General features: G+C 32.7%; 1 protein-coding gene across 1 annotated transcript in view; it reads right to left on the reverse strand.

Annotated features, from left to right (window-relative positions):
• The window catches only part of VPS13A (vacuolar protein sorting 13 homolog A (S. cerevisiae)), a 158,762-nt gene that overhangs the window by 90,062 nt on the left and 48,428 nt on the right, over window positions 1-20,272 (reverse strand). Inside the window, exons 17-25 of the mRNA XM_014541227.1 lie at window positions 19,205-19,299; window positions 18,750-18,892; window positions 16,841-17,030; window positions 16,639-16,753; window positions 15,188-15,324; window positions 12,310-12,442; window positions 9,375-9,492; window positions 6,774-6,912; window positions 810-891 (exon numbers count right to left, since the gene is read on the reverse strand). Of these exons, the coding sequence (XP_014396713.1) occupies window positions 810-891; window positions 6,774-6,912; window positions 9,375-9,492; window positions 12,310-12,442; window positions 15,188-15,324; window positions 16,639-16,753; window positions 16,841-17,030; window positions 18,750-18,892; window positions 19,205-19,299 (1,152 nt within the window). The remainder of the gene's footprint in view (window positions 1-809; window positions 892-6,773; window positions 6,913-9,374; window positions 9,493-12,309; window positions 12,443-15,187; window positions 15,325-16,638; window positions 16,754-16,840; window positions 17,031-18,749; window positions 18,893-19,204; window positions 19,300-20,272) is intronic.

Consider the following 20,272-nt stretch of genomic DNA (forward strand, 5'->3'; position numbering starts at 1 on the left):
ATATAAACACACACACCACACACACACACACACACATATATATGATTATAAATTTTTAGAATTTGTTATTGAAAAAAGAACTCAAAAACTAGTAAAACCATTAAAAGAAAGTTTAAAGGAAGCTAAAACCAGCTAAAGTATATCCCTAATAACCTACGACTGAATTTAGAGTAGATAATCTCGCAAACATCCCCTCCCCTCCTCTCCCCTCCCTACCCTTCCCTCCTTGTCACCACACACAAAGGAAAACATGCTCTAGAAACCTGAGAATCAATATAGCAATTTCTGTTATTTAACACTTAGCAATTTTAAAAGTCTTAAAAACTGAAAAATACATTTATTTTTATTTCCAATGTAGCCAAGAAAAAGCTGTTTTTTGATGTCAAAATATTTAGCACTTTTCATGTGTAAGTATATATTAAGACTTGATTTTATTCCTTTAATAAAAAAGGAAAATACAAAATCTAAAAACTTACAATAACAAAATTCTCCACATAATTAAGTAACACATTATGAATTAGACATCTACAAAGTTTCATGGGATCTCTTAGCTCACAGCAGAATTAAGATAATTTAATTTCCAGTGGTCCTTGCAATTGAGGTCAACTTTTATGTACCAAAATTCCCACTGGAAGAGTAACTTTAAGGAACATCCAAATTATACTGTTTTAAAGAAATTTTAGTAAAATTTCTGGAAAACATACAAATGTCTGCTATTGCCTGAAATTTTTATATGGTTTCAAAATAAAAATTATTCCCGTAAAGATATTTATAATAAGGAAAATTTCCTAAAGTGGTTTTCATTTTACCATATTCAACACCTGCAAGTTCCAAGAGAGGAATCACTTTCTGTGAAATCTGTGGTGCTCCCAAAGAAGTGGACCTTTGCATCTGAAAGAAAAGGAATTCATTGTTTATTATCACAAAGATTTTTTATTCAGAGTTCTAAGACAATTGTGATGCCCCCCCCAAAAGAAACTGAGAAATCCAGTCTGAATTAGACAATTATAAAATGTATATTTAAAGAAGTGTTTTTACAATATCAGAGCTAAATATAAACTGCAGAACTATTTTAATTTTTTTTGTTGAGAGGCTTTGAGTAGAAAGAGATCTTAGATATATCTAAACTTAACATCTTACAAAATAAGGAAGCCACCTTCATGACATCCATGAGAAACAAACAAAAATCTCAATATTTAAAGCCTCACTAGTTGAGGAGTTGCAGTTGTAACTTTTAAAAGATATTTCAGTAAATATCTTTACTGCTCTGAAATATAGCATACAAAAACATGTAATACAGTTTAAAAATCATAATAAAAGACACTCCTGAATCTTCCTACCCAGGCCAAGAAACAAAACAATACCATACCTCACCTAGGAGCACTTGATGTACTCCTCCTTGATCACATTCCCTACCACTGATCATGATCTTGCTTTTATTTAGCTTATGTGTTTTTTAACCTATGAATGATTTTCTAAATATTACCTCTGCATCTTTCTATACTGCAGAAGAAGAAAATATTGCACATATTTTCCTGTGCATTACTCTACAAAATAATCTCTAATTTTATCTATATTGAATTCCTCATTCTTATTGCTATACTATATCCCATTGATGAATACACCATTAATTCTTTGTCCAGATTACACTACCATCAGCAGCAGATTAAAATTTATATGGCTCCATAACCTCACAAATGCTTAACATTTTCAAACATTTTAAATACTGCCAATGTCACTGCCAATTTCATCCTAGTTTTAATGACAATTTCACAATAGTTACACATCATAATATAGGTTCATGGGTTATTTGTGTTTGTCCTTCTCTGAATCCTTTTCATTTTGGGAAAACATTTTTATTAAAATGTAAACTACTACATAGGAGTACGTAACTCTAAGTATAAAATTCAATAAATTTTCAAGAAGTAAACACACTCATGCACCCAAAATCCAGATCCAGAACATTACCAGCAACTCAGAAGCTCCCTCATGCTCTCCAGAATCATTACACATACTTCCAAAAGGTAATGACTATGATGCTCTAATTTTAATTTTTAATGTACTAAAATTTTTGACAACTAAAGTCATAAAAGAATTGTTTTATTTTGCAATAAAAGTAACAAAGGCACACCAAGTCATGTGTCTGTCTGCTCATTTCTTATTTGGCTGTTGGCTTCCTTATACATGTTGGATAAGTCTTTTAAGTTATGTGTTGCAAACATTTTTTCCCAATTGATCAGTTTGCCTTTTTCATTTTTAAGTGTCTTTCAAAAATCAGAAAATTTTAATTTTATGAACTGTAATTTTTTTCTTCTTTCATATTTGCATTTTTTAAAACCCAAGATATCTTTACTTACCACAAGGACTCAAAGATTTTTCTCTTACATTTTTTTGTTAAAGAAACTTTATACCCTTAGCCATTTACATTTAGGTCTATGTTCTATTTTAAGTTAAATTTCATTTACCATTTAAGGGTAAATGTTGACCCTCCCTCCCCCCACCCCCCACCCCCACACACAAAATAGTTATTTCAGAACCATTTGTTGTAAGGACTATTCTTCCCCCTATTTACCTGGACTTAACTTTGTAAGAAAACAAATATATATTAAACATACATTACTCTGTAAATTTATTTCTGGATTCTATTTTACCTTATTTACTTATATGTCTACTAGAGGCCCAGTGCACAAAATTCCTGCATGGGTGGGGTCCCTAGGCCTGACTGGCATTCAGGGCCATTCAAGTTCCCTGTCTCCCCGCCTCCTCCTTCCCTCACTGCCCACACACCACCACTGCGCGGTTCCCCGCCTCCCCCCTCCTCCTTCCCTCGCCACCCGCATCTGCCGCCACCCACTCCCAGTTCCCCATCCCAGCCTGGGGCCCGGCCCTGATAGGGTGATCAGGACCTGCCAGCCGAGGGGAGGGACTGGGAGATTGGCCTGCTGGCCTCGATCAGGTGATTAGGGCCTGCTGGCCAGGGTAGAGACCAGGAGGTTAACCTCCAGGCCCCATCAGCTATTGGGGCCTGTGGGCTGGGGGGCAGCTCCTGCGTTGAGAGTCTACCTCCTGGTGGTAAGTACGCATCACAGTGACCGGTCGTTCTGGTCATTCTGTCCTAATGGTCACCTAGGCTTTTATATAGATAGATAGATAGATAGATAGATAGACAGACAGACTCTTATGCCACTACAGCACTTTCTTGAATAACGTAACTATAAAATAAACCTTAACATCAAGTATTAGATATTCTCCAACATTATTTTTATTCAAAATTGTTTTGGCTAATATGCATCTTTTGCATTACCATATGTACATTATAGATGCTTGTTAGTTTCCAGAAGAAAAGTCTTTTGGTATTTTCATTATAAGAAACCTATGGAGTTTGGTGAAAATTGTCATGTTAATTAAGTCAATCTTCCAACCTTGCTTGATTATGTATATCATTCCATCTATTTAGGTCTTATTTAATTTTTTTTTCCAGAAATGTCTTATAGTTGTAAGTATATAAGATTTGTAGTTTGTTAATTTTTTCCTATGTATTTTAACTTCTTTTAATGCTATTATAAGTGGAATTTTTTATTTTCATTTTTAGAAACAACTAATTATTTACATTGATAATGTATGCTGAAACCTGCTTACTTTTCTAGCAGTATTTTTCCACATTCCTTAGAACTTTGTGCATAAAAGATCATGTAATCTGCAAATAAAGATAGTTTTTATTTTCTGTTTCCATCCTGTCTTTATTCTTCTTAACTACTGCAGAGGCTAAAACCTTCAGTATATAAGTCTAAATAGAAGTGGTGAGAAAAGATATTCTTGCACTATTCTTGATCTTATGAAAAGATGATATGGAAAGCATTTAGTGTTTTTCAAATTAAGAATGATATCAGCTATAGGTTTTTATCCAAGATGTTCTTTACCAGGTAGTGGATGCTACTTTTCCCCCTCAGTTTTTTAACAGTCTTTAGCATGAATGATTGTTGGATTCTGTCAATACTTTTTCTTCTTCTACTGAGATGATCAGATATTTTTTTCTCCTTTACTCTATGAATGTGGTTAATAACACAGACTGGCGAACCATATTTGCTTTCTTAGAATAAATGTGTTTGGTTATAGTATGATATACTTTTTACATATCAAAATATTTGGTTGTACTATTTGTTAAGGATTTTTACATCTGTGTTAATGAACACATTAGTCTATAGTTTTCTTTTCTCATAATTCCTTTGTCAGGTTACAATAGAATAATGCATGCAAAGAAATAAGAAAGTATGACCCATGCACAGTAAAAAAGAAAAAAAAAAAAAAAGCAGAAAACAGTGTAAGAGAAATTACAGGTATTGGACTTAACTGCAAAAACTTTAAACTGTCTTAAATACTCTCAGCTAGAAAGAACTGTGAAGAACTAAAGAAAAATAAAATAGTGACGTCACAATAAGTAGAAAATATCAATAAGAAGATAGGAATTATAAAAAGAAATGAAACAAAAATTCTAGATGTGAAAAGTACAATAACTAAAAAAATGCATTCGAGAATTTCAATAAGATATTTGAGCTAGCAGAAGAAAGAATCAGAAAATTAAGATAGGTCAGTCAAAATTGACAAGAAGGAATAAAGAAAAGTGAACAAAGCCTATGAGACCTGTGGGACACCATGGAGTAAATATATGCAATATGAAAATCCCAGCAGAACAGAAATGAGACAGAAGAAAAGTCTTCAAAAATAAGAGTCAAAAAATAACAGCCAAATGTGATAAAATACATGAATCTAAAAAAATACAAGTTTACTAAAATCAAAGTAACATACACTCAAATAGACCCGTACCAAAACATAATCAGTTAAATGACACTCAGAGAAGAAGCCAGTCTCCTTATACTAGGTATCATTAAATTAACAGATTTCTTGTCAGAAACCATGAAGGACAAAAAGTAATAGAATGACAATTAAAGGACTTTTTGACCACATGTTAGGCAAAGGTTTCAGATGAGATAAAAAGCTTCGTCCATTAAAAATACATATATATTGTATAAATTAAGTTTCATCAAATTTAAAACCTCTGCTCTTAAAAAATAAATAAGCTCAGCAAGACCCGTACCAAAACATAATCAGTTAAATGACACTCAAAGAGAGAAGAAGCCAGTCTCCTTATACTAGGTATCGTTAAATTAACAGATTTCTTGTCAGAAACCATGAAGGACAAAAAGTAATAGAATGACAATTAAAGGACTTTTTGACCACATGTTAGGCAAAGGTTTCAGATGAGATAAAAAGCTTCGTCCATTAAAAATACATATATATTGTATAAATTAAGTTTCATCAAATTTAAAACCTCTGCTCTTAAAAAATAAATAAGCTCAGCAACAGACTATGAAAAAATATAGCAACACACTAAAGTGTTTAGTGTAATGGTACAACATATCAGTAACTTACTCTCAAATGGTTTGAGAAAAAAACTTCTTTACACTATTTTTACAAGATTTCTATAAGTTTGAAATTATTTTAAAAGTAAAATGTTAAACCTAAAAATATCAGAATGTTAAAAAGAGAAAAAGGCGAATAGATATTTTCTTTTTGAAATTCATTTGTAAGGAGAGGTAGGGCATATAATATAAAACCCAGAAATCATTAAGGAAAAATCTAGTAACTTTGACTACATAAAATATAAAAAATTTGGCATGGCAAAAATAAATGTATCAGATTTAAAAAAATAACACATTTTTTTAAAAGTGCTAATTTCCTTAGCTAGAAAACCGTAACTCAACAAAAGACATAAACAGCTGTTTTCAAAATTAGAAATGCATATACCCAATACACTTATGAAAATAGGTTCCATATTATTTATAAAGAAATTCGAATCAAAACCACAACATAACATTTTTTCATTTAATAGAATTTAACATTTGTTAATAGTCAAGATTAATGAGAATGGATAAACATTTACTATTTACTATTGGTGGGACTATAAATTAGTACTCAAATTAGAAAAGAAATTTGGCAAAGTTCATTAAATTATAAAATTTATAGTTTTTTACTCAACAATTCTACTTCTAGGAATTTATATAATAATTAAAAATATACCCAAATATATGAATAAGGAAGTTCAAAACCATTTTTTTATAACTATGAACACTCATAACAATACGAATGCCCATCAAAACGGATTATGTTAGTTAAAGGATAGTATACTCACATAATTCAATACTACAGGCTGGGGAAAAGTAGGTTCATATGGAAAATACCAAAATAAACTCTGTGCTCACAACTGTAAATCTACTTTTGCCCCATCCTGTATATCACCATAAAAAAGAATAAGGTAGATCTGTGCTAACACGAAAATATCTTTAAGGTGAGTAAGATAGGTAATTATGATTAAAGAATACAGATTCAGAACAGTAAGTGTATTCCCACTTACGTAAATTTTAAGAACACAATATATATACTTGTATGTGCACATACACACAGGTGCATATGTTTGTATGTGTGTGTACTAGCATATGCCATAAACATTTTAAGAAAACTAGAGATGCAATGGTTAATAGTGTTATCACTGAGGAGAAAAATTAGAGGCTGGAAAAGTGAAGATAGGTAGACATCACTTTTCTTTATGATATGCATTTTTTACTTCATCATTTGCTCTTTTAAAATGTAGTAATTTTTAAAGGTCTATTCATAATGAATTGAGTTGTTTTTACCCTAAATTTCTGGGGTTGTTAAAATACTATTTGTGAATTCTTTTTAATTTTTGCTTTTGTTAATTTTGTAAATAACATTACCTGAAATGGCTTGACAGGGGCATGTACTTCAGTTGCAGGTGTGGGTTTTGGAATGCTTTCAATCAATTCCAAAATTCCTTGCAGTTTTTTATCTGAGATTCGCAAAGAAATCAGTGGTAACTTTCCAAAAATCTTGAATCTATTTCAAAAAGAGAGGAATCACTATAAAGCAATTTTCATTCTGATTTAAGTGAATTGATTAAAAGGATGAGACTGTTTCCCTTAAATTATCCAAAAATAATCAAATGTGATTTTACCACTAAAAATTATCCACAGTCCATGGACAAACTATCCCATAATCTCCACTAAAATTTACATTTGACCTATTGACCAGTCTCATTAGATAAAATAATCTCATTATTTTTCAGAAGCTTATTTTTTAATGTTATTATGTTTATTATCTCTTTATTATTTGCCAAGGACAGTTAACAATGACTATTTATCAAGTGTTAATTACATGATAAGCATTAAGGAAAGCACTTGATATGCATTATGCTAAATAGTCTCACAACCCAAGAGGGAGTCAACTTATTTCTGTTCCCTATTTCTTATAAAGTTCCCATATGTATATAGTTCCTATCAGGAAACTAAGGCTTTAGCAAGTTCAAATAACTTGTCTAAGAGTTATACATCTAAAACCAATTTTAAAAATCTGACCTGACTGAAAAGGAAAAATTACATGATCATATAAATAGATCCATGTGACAAAATCCAACATACATTCATAATAAAAATTAAAAAAAAGAACTCTCAGTCAACTAGACTAAAGGAGAACTTCCTCAACTGGAAAAATCATCAGTTAACATTATACTTAGTAGTGAAGAAACTCAATGTTTTCCAACTAAGATTAGGTATAAAGCAAAGATATCCCTCTCATCACTCCTTTTCAAGATGGTACTGAAAGACCTAGCCAATGCAATAAAGAAAAGGAAATAAAAGCCATATAGATTGGAAAAGAAAACATAAAACTGTCTTTGTTCAATGATGAAACGTGGCCTATGTAGAAAACCCAAATAATAAAACAAAAGCAAAATTAAATAAAACAAAACAAAAAACTAATAGCCATGGAACTAATAGCCATTATTGTAAGGTTGCAAGATACAAACTTAACACACAATAGTCAATCCCTTTCCTATAAACCAACAACAAAAAAGTGGAATTTGAAATTAAAAACACAATATTATTTATATTAGTGCCCCTAACAGAAATACTCAGGTATAAATCTAACAAGATATATACAAGATCTACAGAGAAAAACTGCAGAACTCTGAAGAATGAAATCAGAGAACTACATAAATACAGACACTCCATTTCATAAGTAGGAAGACTCAATATTGTCAAAATGTCAGTTCTTCCCAAATTGATCTGTAGATTCAATGCAATCATGAACAAAATCCCAGCAACTTATTTAATGAATATTAACAAAATAATTCTAAAATTTGTATGAAGATGCAAAAGAACAGAATAGCCAACATAATATTAGAGGAGAAGAACAAGGTTGGTAGACTGACACTCCCTGACTTCAAGACTTACTATAAAGCTACAGTAAATAAGACACTGATACTAGTGAAAGAGTAAACAAATAGATCACTCAGCCAGAACAGAGGGCCCTGGAATAGACCTCCAAAAATACAGTCAACTGATCTTGGACCAGGCTCCAAACACAATACAATGGAGCAAAGACATTCACTTCAACAAATGGTGGTGGAATAACTGGACACCTACATGCAAGAAAAATGAATCTAGATAACAGACCTTAACCCTTCACAAAACTCAAAATGGATTACAGACCTAAATGTAAAACAAAAAACGACAGAACTCCAAAAGATAAATTCAAGAAAACCTAGTTGACTTCAGACATGGCCATGACATCTTTTTATACAAAGGCACAATTCATGAAAAAATAAAAATTGATAAACTGGACCTCATTAAAATTAAAACTTCTGCCCTATAAGAGACAATGAGATACCACAACGCACCTATTAGAATGACCAAAATCTGGAATATTGACAATACCAAATAATGGCAATGGTGTGGAACAGCAGGAACTCTCATTCGTTGCTGTTGGAAATGCAAAAAGGTGCAGCCACTTTGGAAGAAGTTTGGTGGCTTCTCACAGAAGTAAACATTATTTAACCATAGATGCAGCTACTGAGCTCCTTGGTATATACCCAAAGGAGCTGAAACTTAATGTCCCCACAAAAACCAGCACACAAATGTTTATAACATCTTTACTCATAATTTCATATGAATGAAGCTTATCCACATAAACTTTATATTCCAACTGTATAGTCAAAACCTGGAACCAACCAAGATGTCTGTCAGTAGGTGACTGGATAAACTGTGGTACATCAGACAATGGAATATTATTCAGAACTAAAAAGAAATGAGCTATGAAGTCATGAGAAGACATGGAAGAACTTTAAATGCATGTTACTAAGTGAAAGATGTTAATCAGAAAAGGCAACATATTGGTCTTAGCTGTTTTGGCTCAGTTGGTAGAGCGTCAGCCTGAGGACTGAGAATCAATGAAATATGGTATTGCCTTAGCTTCAGAATTACTGAGAAAATCTATTACCACATGAAACAAACAATACATACTTAGGCATCCTTATATCCATGAAAACCATGGCCTTAGAGAATTCCACATTGAAGTGCAAAGGTACCAAAACATGCTGTGTAGATACATTGAGTTTTCGTGCTTCTTTCCAATTATCACCTAATTATAGAAAACAGTATATTTAACACATGTGTAATTTGAAAGACAATAAACCTAAAATTATTTTTAATACTTCATAGTCATACACTGCGTGATATGGGGAAACCTTCCCACCCACATCAGGATAATCTTTAATACCACATGCCCAGGTACACACACACAACAATTGGCAGGTAAATTCTTTTCCCTTTCACATTTTACTTTTGCTGCTTCACAAGACTGTGTTTTAATAGGAAAAAATGCTGATAAGAAACAACAACATAGTTTTAATCAAATCTACTGCACATTCACTGGTAATCACTGTAACCAGCCAGATACCTTACCAAAAAACCCAACATGGCTCTAAGGCAGTGGTTCTCAACCTTCTGGCCCTTTAAATACAGTTCCTCATGTTGTGACCCAATCATAAAATTATTTTCGTTGCTACTTCATAACTGTAATGTTGCTACTATTATGAATCATAATGTAAATATCTGATATGCAGGATGGTCTTAGGCGGCCCCCATGAAAGGGTTGTTCGATCGCCAAAGGGGTCGCAACCCACAGGTTGAGAACCACTGCTCTAAGGCAATAATGACTAAAGTAGGGAAGATCGCAGTTTTTCAGTATTAACTCACAAAAGCTGCCATTTATTCAAGATTTATAACTGGTACCGTTCTAGGCAATGTTTAAACTTTCACTTAATTCTCACAATGATGTATAACCATCTCATTTTAGAAAACTGAGACACAGAGGAATTTATAACTTGCTTATGGCCAAAAGGCTAGGGAGTAACAAAAGCTGAAATTTACATCCAGGTCTGGCAACATTCACTGCAGTGTTACAAGCCTAAATTTTCAATAAGGCAATGCTAAGTAAGTGACAGCGTAGCCTTAGAACATTAGATAAAAATCATGGATTCAGCCCCGGCTGGCATGGATCAGTGGTTAAGCGTTGTCCTGTGAACCAGGAGATCACGGTTCGATTCCCGGTCAGAGCACATGCCCAGGTTGTGGGCTCAATCCCCAGTGTGGGGCATGCAGGAGGCAGTTGATCAGTGATTCTCTCTCATCATTGATTTTTCTATCTCTCTCTCCCTCTCACTTTCTCTCTGAAATCAATAAAAATATACATATTTTTTAAAAGTCATGGATTCAAGTGCCCAAAATATTACGGGTAAGTGAAAGAAAAAACAGGATATAATACTACGTCATGTTAAAAACGCATTCAAAATATTCCCACTCATAAGCAACACACAAGCATATTCCATATACTCATAGGTACATATATTGAAAAAAACAGCAAAAGGATATGCAGTGAAATACATTACATACATGATCTCATTTGAACCTAATAATTCCGTAAGTCAGATAAAATCCTCAGTCAAGAAAAACCAAGCGAACAAAAGATTAGATTCTTGGAGATAGGTAATAAAATGGATCTTATGACAATTTTTGAATTCTAAATATATTGAGATAAAAGACATATTTCTTCACTTCTCAATTTACAGGTAAAAAATATGATATTCAGAGTCTGTATTTCAGTATTTATCAAAAGAATATATGACAATTACAGAAAGTAACCTAATGTCAAAAACCTTTGCTCAAAAAATACTTTTTTAAGAATAGTTAATGCTTCTCAAAAACATTCCAAGGAATTCCAATACTTTTCTCAAAAACATTCTAAGGAATTCCAATACTTTTCAGACAATAATGATGTATTTTAATTTTTTTTCACAAGCATCTCAATATCTTAAATATAAGTATAAGCTAATGGGCTTCAAAAACCAGTGACCAACATGTACCAAACATACCAAAATTTAGTAATTTATTTACTGAAAAAAATTTATGAATTTTCTATAAATAATTTACATGTGCCACCCACTATACTCCTTTGACACCAACTGGAATATGATAAAAACAAAAACCAATTTCATTACCCTAAAGCAAATATAGTCAGACAAATAAAACAAAAATGTCCCAGTCCTATATAAACTAACATTTTTAATAACCATTACTTCGGGTTCTCTATTGCTTCTCCTTTCATTAGTTAGCTCAGTTAATTAAAATGTGACTATATACACACAGAGAGATCTCTAAAAACAGTCACCAATCCACCTTTGTTGAATTATCTGAATGTTTACTAACACCAAGGAATTCAAAAGCAATATAACACAGTGGAAAGAGGGCTCAAATTCTCAGGGCTCTTTCACTATTCTTTAGTAGCTCCTGACAAGTGAATTTCTGGCTCTGACGACTAGGTCTGGATCAGAGACTCCTGATTAGTACAAAAGAATGAATGGGGTAAGGTATGCTTAAGATAGGGATCCTCCTCCATCTTGCAGTGGCTATTTATGGCTGGGGATGCCTAGGCTGGTTGCATTCACTCTTGAGTAGTCTCTTCTGATTATTCCACTGTGTAATACAAATATTTTTAAAAATGTGTCAATGTTTTCTAATCTTATGCAAATATTGGAGAACACTGGTCTAGATCAGGATTTGTCAATATCAGCACTACTGGAATTTGGGCCAAATTAAGTCTTTGTTGACATTCCTCTACATTCTATGTTTAGTAGCATCCCTGACCTTCATCCACTAAATACTAGTGGTGCCCCGACTGTCCATGTGTTACAACCAAAAATGTCTCCAGACACTGACAGTATCTTTTGCGAGGTAAAATCACTCCCAGTTTAGATATTACTCTTATCTACTACATACTTCTAATTAAAAAATATGGAAGCTCCAACATATTTAGAATGAAGGTCTTCAGAGAAACTGTCTAAACACCTAATTAATCACTTCAGCAAAATGAACAATACATAATGCACTGTATACTTACCAACTCTGCTGTAAAGCAGCTGAATGCTTGTAAGGTGAATATCAAAGGAATCATAAGCTCTACGCATTATCTCTTCAAGTCTGGCCCCACCTTGTTTCATATCTGGTAATTGTGAACGACTTTTGCTTGTCACCTTGAAGTTAATTTTAAAAGTTTAGACAGCGCAAAATACTCCAAAATGAAAAGATCAGGTTTTTATCTTTCAGAATATAATATAAAAAGTTAACTGGGGAGGATAAACTCACAAGCTGACATATAAGGCTATTAGAAATGTCTTTAGCCAAGGCCGGTGTGCTCAGTGGGTAGAGTGTTCGCACACCCACTGAAGGATCGCAGGTTTGATTCCCTATCAAGGGCACATACCTGGTTTGCAGGTTGGATCCCAGCCCCAGTTGGAGCACCTGTGGGAGGCAACCAGTGGATGTCAACTCTCTCTCACATCAATGTTTCTCTTTCTCCCCCCTCTCTTCCCTCCTCTTTCCCTTACTTCTACTCTCTCTAAATATGAATGAAAAAAATATCTTGGGTGACAATTAATGAAACAAAAAAATAAACTTTATCCATGACACATGTAAGAAGAAGGTTAGATATAAAGTGAATTTTTATATATTGTTATATTTCCTAACTCTTTATATTAAAAGAAGGGAACCAAGCTAGTTCTGGAGAATAATACAACTAAATTATTTTAAAATCTGATATGAAGCCTTTTTATTAAAAACAAAAAGGCTTATAAAACATTTCTTTGGCATGATGACTGGTATTTAAATAGTTTTATAATAAGAACTGAAAGTCCAGGATTAAATATTAGGACAGCTGAATTTTATTCCCAACTCTGTCATTTATGTGACCCCAAGCAAGTTATATTTGTATCTTATTTGTATCTCCCCTTTATTGATGTACTATGCACACTACTTTTCTTTTTTCTTTAAATATATTTTATTGATTTTTTACAGAGAGGAAGGGAGAGGAATAGAGAGTTAGAAACATCAATGAGAGAGAAACATCGATCAGCTGCCTCCTGCACACTCCCCACTGGGGATGTGCCCGCAACCAAGGTACATGCCCTTGACCGGAATCGAACCCGGGACCCTTGAGTCCGCAGGCCGACGCTCTATCCGCTGAGCCAAACCGGTTAGGGCTACTTTTCTTTTTTCACATAAATATCTTGGAGATCACTCCACAGCAGTATATCAAGATCTTACATAGATACATATACACACACACACACACACACACACACACACACACACACACTGGAATATACACAAATATATATGTATATAGGTTTTTTAATAAAACTATATACATACATATAGATTTTATATAGCTCATGTGTACACAATCAAAATTCAGTATCTCTCTTTGAAAGGTAATGACTTTTAAGCAAAAAATTAAGCAAATTGCCTAAGATCACAAAACAAGATTAATATCCTTACAGCTGACCTTATGCTCTCTCAACTATAACAGACTGCCTTGAACCAATTCCATAACCACATTAAAATATGAATAATTAGCTGTATAAATATTATAACTGTAAATTCAGCAGTTGTCTATATAATTATCAACTGAAGAATAAAACATAGAAAAAAGGAGAATGTCAAGAAAAGGCACATATTTGTTAGAAAGCCAGAAAGAGCATTCTAATATTATTCATCCTTCTTGGGTCTTTAAATAGTTACAGCTATTCCTCTACATTTAATGATATAGAGCAGTGTTATCCAATAGAACTTTCTACAATGTTGAATTTGTTCTCCATCTGTGCTGTTTAATACAGTAGCTACTAGACACTTGTGACTATTAAACACTTGAATGTGGCTAATGTGACTAAGGAACTAAATTTTTATCTTACTTTATTTTAATCAACTTAATCAACCGTATATAGTCAGGGGGTACTATATAAACCAGGGGTGGGGAACATCCGGTCCGCTAGCCACATAAGGCCCATGAAATCATATGATCTGGCCCTGTCAAGGCATTAGGGGTGACTTAATTGACTATTTGACCAAATATAGCAGGATAATTTTTAAGTGGATAATTTTGTATTGCCCACAAATTATGTTATAAATATACAAATGGGTCTTGGCAAAAAAAAAGGTTCCCACCCCTGAATAGTGCAAATCTGGAAATACAAAAAAAAAAGTATTCTCTATTCAAAACTAAGGAAGGCCCAGCCTGTGTGGATCAGTGGTTGAGCATGGTCCTATGCACCAGGAGATCACAGGTTTGATTCCAGCTCAGGACACATGTCCAGACTGCAGGATTGATCCCCAGTACGGGGCGTGCAGGAGGCAGCCAATCGATGTTTCTCATCGACGTTTCTCTCTCTCTATCCCTCTTCTTCCCTCTCCCTAAAATCAATCAAAACATATTTAAAAAAAAAAAAAACTAAGGAAGAAAAATATACATAAGTGGATAGAACTATGTAAATTAGGTAAATGCAAGACAACCATCTCTCAATTTAGGATTATTTAATAGAAATTAACATATCAGTATCTAAAGTTATATACATACAAAAATTCAGAAGGACGAAGATTATGTGATTACTTCCAGAACTCCCTCACACTCTCTATATTGTAATTAATCCAGTAATAAACTTAAATTGAAAAGAAAATCAACTCCTTAGGCATTACTCTCAAATTCTACATATAATTGTAATTCTTTGGTTCACCTCTGACCTGTGGAGTTCAATTGTTCATTTTGCTTTTCGAAATGTAGGAAAACTACCTAATTAAATGAAATCATTTTATTCACCAGAAAAGATTTCTCATAAGTCTAAAAACCAATATACCAAATCAAACTGTCTTAAAAAACAAAACATATTTTAAACAAAGAAATACCCTAAGTACCACATTCCAAGATAAATATTATTAATATATACCTTTAAATGACCAAGATCCAAAAGAAGCAGATTTGACGTAGGGCTGAAAATTCCATCTTGTGGGATAATAACATATGAAGCTTTCAAATTAATTCTGAGATCAAGAACTTTCTGTGTTTCAATAATATACAGTAGACCTGCAGAAATTAAATCTTCACAATGAATATTTTCCACAAATTACTCAAAAAATAGTTATTAAATGAACTGATAGCACAATCTTAAAATAATGTGAAAAAAGAATTCATTTTAAAATGACCTTGAGCAAATTATTTTCAATATCAAGTAAAAGTATTTGTTAGTTAATATATACACTCCTAAGTAAATATAACTAAGTACAAAATTAAAATGATTCTTCAAATAAATGTTGTTTTTAAGCCCCCCCAAAAAAACATTTTAGGTAATATTCAGGAGATAATATATCTAAAAAAATTAAGTATTATGAAACATTTATTCATAACCCCTATATTAGAATCTATATAATTCTTTCCAAATCATGAACTTAATACAACTACATCTACCATACTGAACAATAATTCTTTATACTTATGACATTACTGAGACGAGAAAAAATCCTGGATAATTAAATCACCTCAATAAAACCATATGTAAAACAGAAAAGGCAACAAAGCAGAGTTCTCCATTCCTCAGATATTTCATTAACTTGAGGTGTTTTATTCTAATAAATTTAATTCATTGACTTTAATGTGATTTATATATCAAACTAATCTATTTTATGGTCTCAAATCTAGCATGGGCTGTTAAATCTAAAATTATTATCAACTATCAAATTATAATGACCCCATGAGATGAAATTCTGTAAGCAGCTATTGCATCAATTTGAATCAATAAGCAATGTTAATTTATAAAGTTTAGGACATCTGATATTCAAAAAGAAAGGGACATTAGTTCACAAAGACAACAACCAAACCCACACAAGAACTATGATGAGGATCAGATATTTTTAACATAAACTCTGAGAAAATAAAAATGACAATAGCACACTAATATGTAAAATTCTGAATAGCTCGACTGAAAAATTTAAGTGATGTAGTTTATTTAATGTGTATAACCTTTACTTCAATAAAAAATTTTGTTCAGAACAGGTAGAGGCTAGAAAACATCACAAGAGAACTGAAAGGCAAAGGGGCAGTAATTAAATCAAAAAGACCATTGCATAAAGTCCTATGATTTTATAAAAGAATTCAAAGGCCAGTTTCTGTCAAACAAAATTTCAAAATTCCCAACAAAATTTTGTAATTAACTTGAATGTAGTTAATAGGTTTGACCTGAGTGTAAGGAATAATTGTTATATCTGCGTTTAAATTTAAGTATAAAATTAGTTTCAATTAAACTGTATCTAGTCTGGAAAGAAACTTAATACATTACTAAAATCAGCTTTAAATGCCTAAGAGTTTAGTACAAGATTCAGTATGTAATACTGGCATTTTTACCTGTTGCTGTCTTATCACGAAATTCTTCAAGTTTTGTCAAAGTCGCTGAAGTGAGCTGTGCTAGATTTACCTCTTTCGGAGGTCTGAAGAATTCCACTATACTATTCACTGTTCTCTGGGAAAAATAAGTATCATTAAAATTAGGCATAAAATCAAACCAAATTGAAATATATTAAAATTTAGAAATTTAAAAAATGCTTACTGCATCATATATTATTTCTAAAGGTTCAGCTTCTATGATACACCTTTGAGCAACAGTTTCATCTAATGGATTTGTCTCAAATGTAATCTGGAAAAGTGATGCAGCATTATCCAATGAGGACAGGAGGCGGGGTTTTGTTGAATTATCTGGTAGGCCAGTAACATGAAAGGAATCTATTCTGGTCTCAAATCTGCATGAAAAAAGAATAAATATTAGCAATAGATATACTTTGTGCTTAAAAGACTACCATTAAAAATTAAAAGAAAACAATGAATGGGATAAATTAAGTGAAAATATTTTATGTGATAAGAGACTTATATAAATAATATAAAAAGAACACTTACAACTCAGTAATAAAGACAACCTAATTTGAAAATGAGCAAAAGAACTTAAAGATATTTTTCCAAAAAAATATAGTGACTAAGCATATGAAAAGATGTTCAACTTCATTAGCAATCAGGGAAATGGAAATGCAAATCCAACCAATGAGACTAGTTTATACCCATTAAGATGGCTATAATCAAAAGGAAAAATTAGTGTTGCCAATGATACAGATAAATTGGAAACCTAATACACTACTGGTAGAAATGGAAAAGTCTGGCAATTCCTCAAAAGGTTAAGCAGAGTTACCATGTGAGACAATTCTACTCCTAGGTATATACTCAAGGTAATTTAAAACTTAATGACACAAAATATTGTCCATGAATATTCATAGCAGCATTATGCATAATACCCAATAAGTGAAAATAATCCATTACCCATCATCTGATGAATGGACAAACAAAATGTGGTATATCCATATACTGGAATATTATTAGGGATTAAAAATGAATGCTACACCATGGATGAACCTTGAAATATGGTTAAGTGAAAGACAGACAGAAAAGCCATATTACATAATTCTGTGCATATTAAATGCCCAAAACAAAGTCTTAGGAATAAAGTAAATTAGTTATTGCTAACACAAGGGAGGGAGGCAATGAGGAGTGACAACTAATGAGTATTAGGGTTTCTTTTTTAGGGTGTAAAAATGTTCTGGAATTACCTGATAAACATAACAATGTAATGTGGCATACAGTGTCACAAACAAATGAATTGTACACTTTAAATGGATGAATTGTATATGTGAATTATATCTCAGTAAAGCTATTTTTTATTATTTTTAAAATCTTTATTGTTGAAAGTATTACATGTTCCCTTTTCCCTCATTGATCTATCCCAGCCCACCCCCGGCCCCCCACCCAAGGCCTTTACCACCCTATTGTCTGTGTTCCTGGTTTGTTTTTTTTAATTAATCTTTATTGTTCAAAGTACTGCAGATGTACCTTTTTTCCCCGAAGTAAAGTCATTTTTAAAAACAAAAGTGAAATACATTTCCAAATAAACACCAAACTATTAATGTTGTTTCTTCTCTGTATAGTGTGGCTTACTGAGATTTTTGTATTATCCTTTAGTGTCCTTCTATGTTTCCTGAGCATGCACAGTGTTCTACTGAATATGTATTATTTTAATAATTATAAAATATATATATTACTGAAAAAAATCTAAGTTCCTAAAAGTACAAAAGGATATATTAAGCCATAGTACTCTTTGGAAAATACGGTAAAATTGTAATCTATCTTCCAATTTCACAGTGAATTTTTTCTTACAGATAAAAGATAATAACCCAGCCAGCATGGCTCAGTGATTGAGCATCGATCTATGAACCAGGAGATCATGGTTCGATTCTGGGTCCGGGCACATGCCCAGATTGCAGGCTCATCCCCAGTATGGGGTATGCAGGAGGCAGCTAAAAGATGATTCTCTCTCATCATTAATGTTTCCATCTCTCTCTCCCTCTCCCTTCCTGTCTGAAATCAATAAAAATATATTTTTTTAAAAAGATAAAAGAAAATAAATGAATACTTACTTTATTGCTTGTGCTCCTGGTCTTTGTACAACCCAAGTGCTAAATTCTTCTACTACAATATTTAACAGCTCACATTTTTGTTGTTCTTCTCTTAGAACAATAGACATACTTTTCAAGTGCATGTACAACTTCATGGCTTCAAACTAGAGTATATTCAGATGAATAAAATTAAATACACACACATATGTATGTATATCAAACACTCTTATTCATATCCTATTCACATAATTTATTCTTTCCAAAAACCAGAAAACAGTTTAAAAGCAACCCTTATATCTTAAAGAATCACCCTATAACATTACAAAGTATGGGACAACATTTACCCCTACCTTGGAAATTAAAATAAAAACAATATTTATAGACCCAGAAGAAAATCACAGAACAAGTCAGTAACGTAATTCCAAAAGGATTAAAAATATCTTTCAACAGTGAGATATAAGGCATCAAAACCTTACTGATTTTGGCAAGGTTGGGTCAACTGCTGTTTCACTATAGCCAATTGCTTCATAGAGTGAAGTTTTTTCTTCAGGTGTCAAGATTTCTTCAAGACCTACAAATTATAAACAAAGTGTTCTATGTTTTTAACTGATAACAAGATAAAACTAACCCATAATTTAGATGCCTTTAATAAATTAAATGCAAATTTTACTCTTTTGATAATACTTTTAAGAAATTATAATCACAATGTTAGAATGACATTGGCAATTTTAGAAGGATTATTCTCCAAAACTATAAATTTCTAAATACTGGTATCAACCAAGAGCTTACAAAATGGCTAACTGTATTTGGCACTGTGCTAGGGAACACACCTAGCACAAAAAGTAAGCAATACTAATATCATAATTTCCCCCAGTTTTACAATTAATAAAACTGAGATTCAAAGAGCTAATAACTTACCAGAGACACAGTGCTAATAAGTGATAGATTCAGTATGTAAACCTAAGCCCCTAAGACCTCAATGCTTTAATCTTAAGCATTTGGTTAGGAAAATCTTTACAAGAAATCAATTAAATAAAAATTTACAATGGTTTATACACTTTTGAAATCTTTATTTATCTGTTATTGTGCTATATGCATTTACCAAATCCCCTGGGCATAAAACTCTTTTGTGAACACTAGTAAAATAATAAAATTATTTAATTTTTACTAGTCATCCTATCTAATAAAAGAGAAACATGGTAATTAGCCGTACATCCGCTACCCTTCCCATTGGATAATCAGGGCGATATGCAAATTAACTGCCAGCCAAAATGGCAGCCGGCAGCCAGGCAGCTAAGCGAACAGGGAGGCTTGCTTGCTCCAGTGACTGGGGACTCCAACGCTCCCCGCCTGACTTGCCGGCCTCTCAGCTGCAACTCTAAACAACTATGTTGCAAATATAGAAGCTAAACAAAACCCCAGAAACCTGCTTTAGTCAGCCAGGCTTCAGCCAGCCGGACCGCAACATTGTATCAAATACAGAAGGTAAACAAAGGCCAGAACCTGCTTTCAGCAGCCGAGGCCTCAGAGCTAAAGCTGGCCCA

Source organism: Myotis brandtii, unplaced genomic scaffold (genome assembly GCF_000412655.1).
Source record: "Myotis brandtii unplaced genomic scaffold, ASM41265v1 scaffold266, whole genome shotgun sequence".
NCBI classification, from domain to species: Eukaryota; Metazoa; Chordata; class Mammalia; order Chiroptera; family Vespertilionidae; genus Myotis; species Myotis brandtii.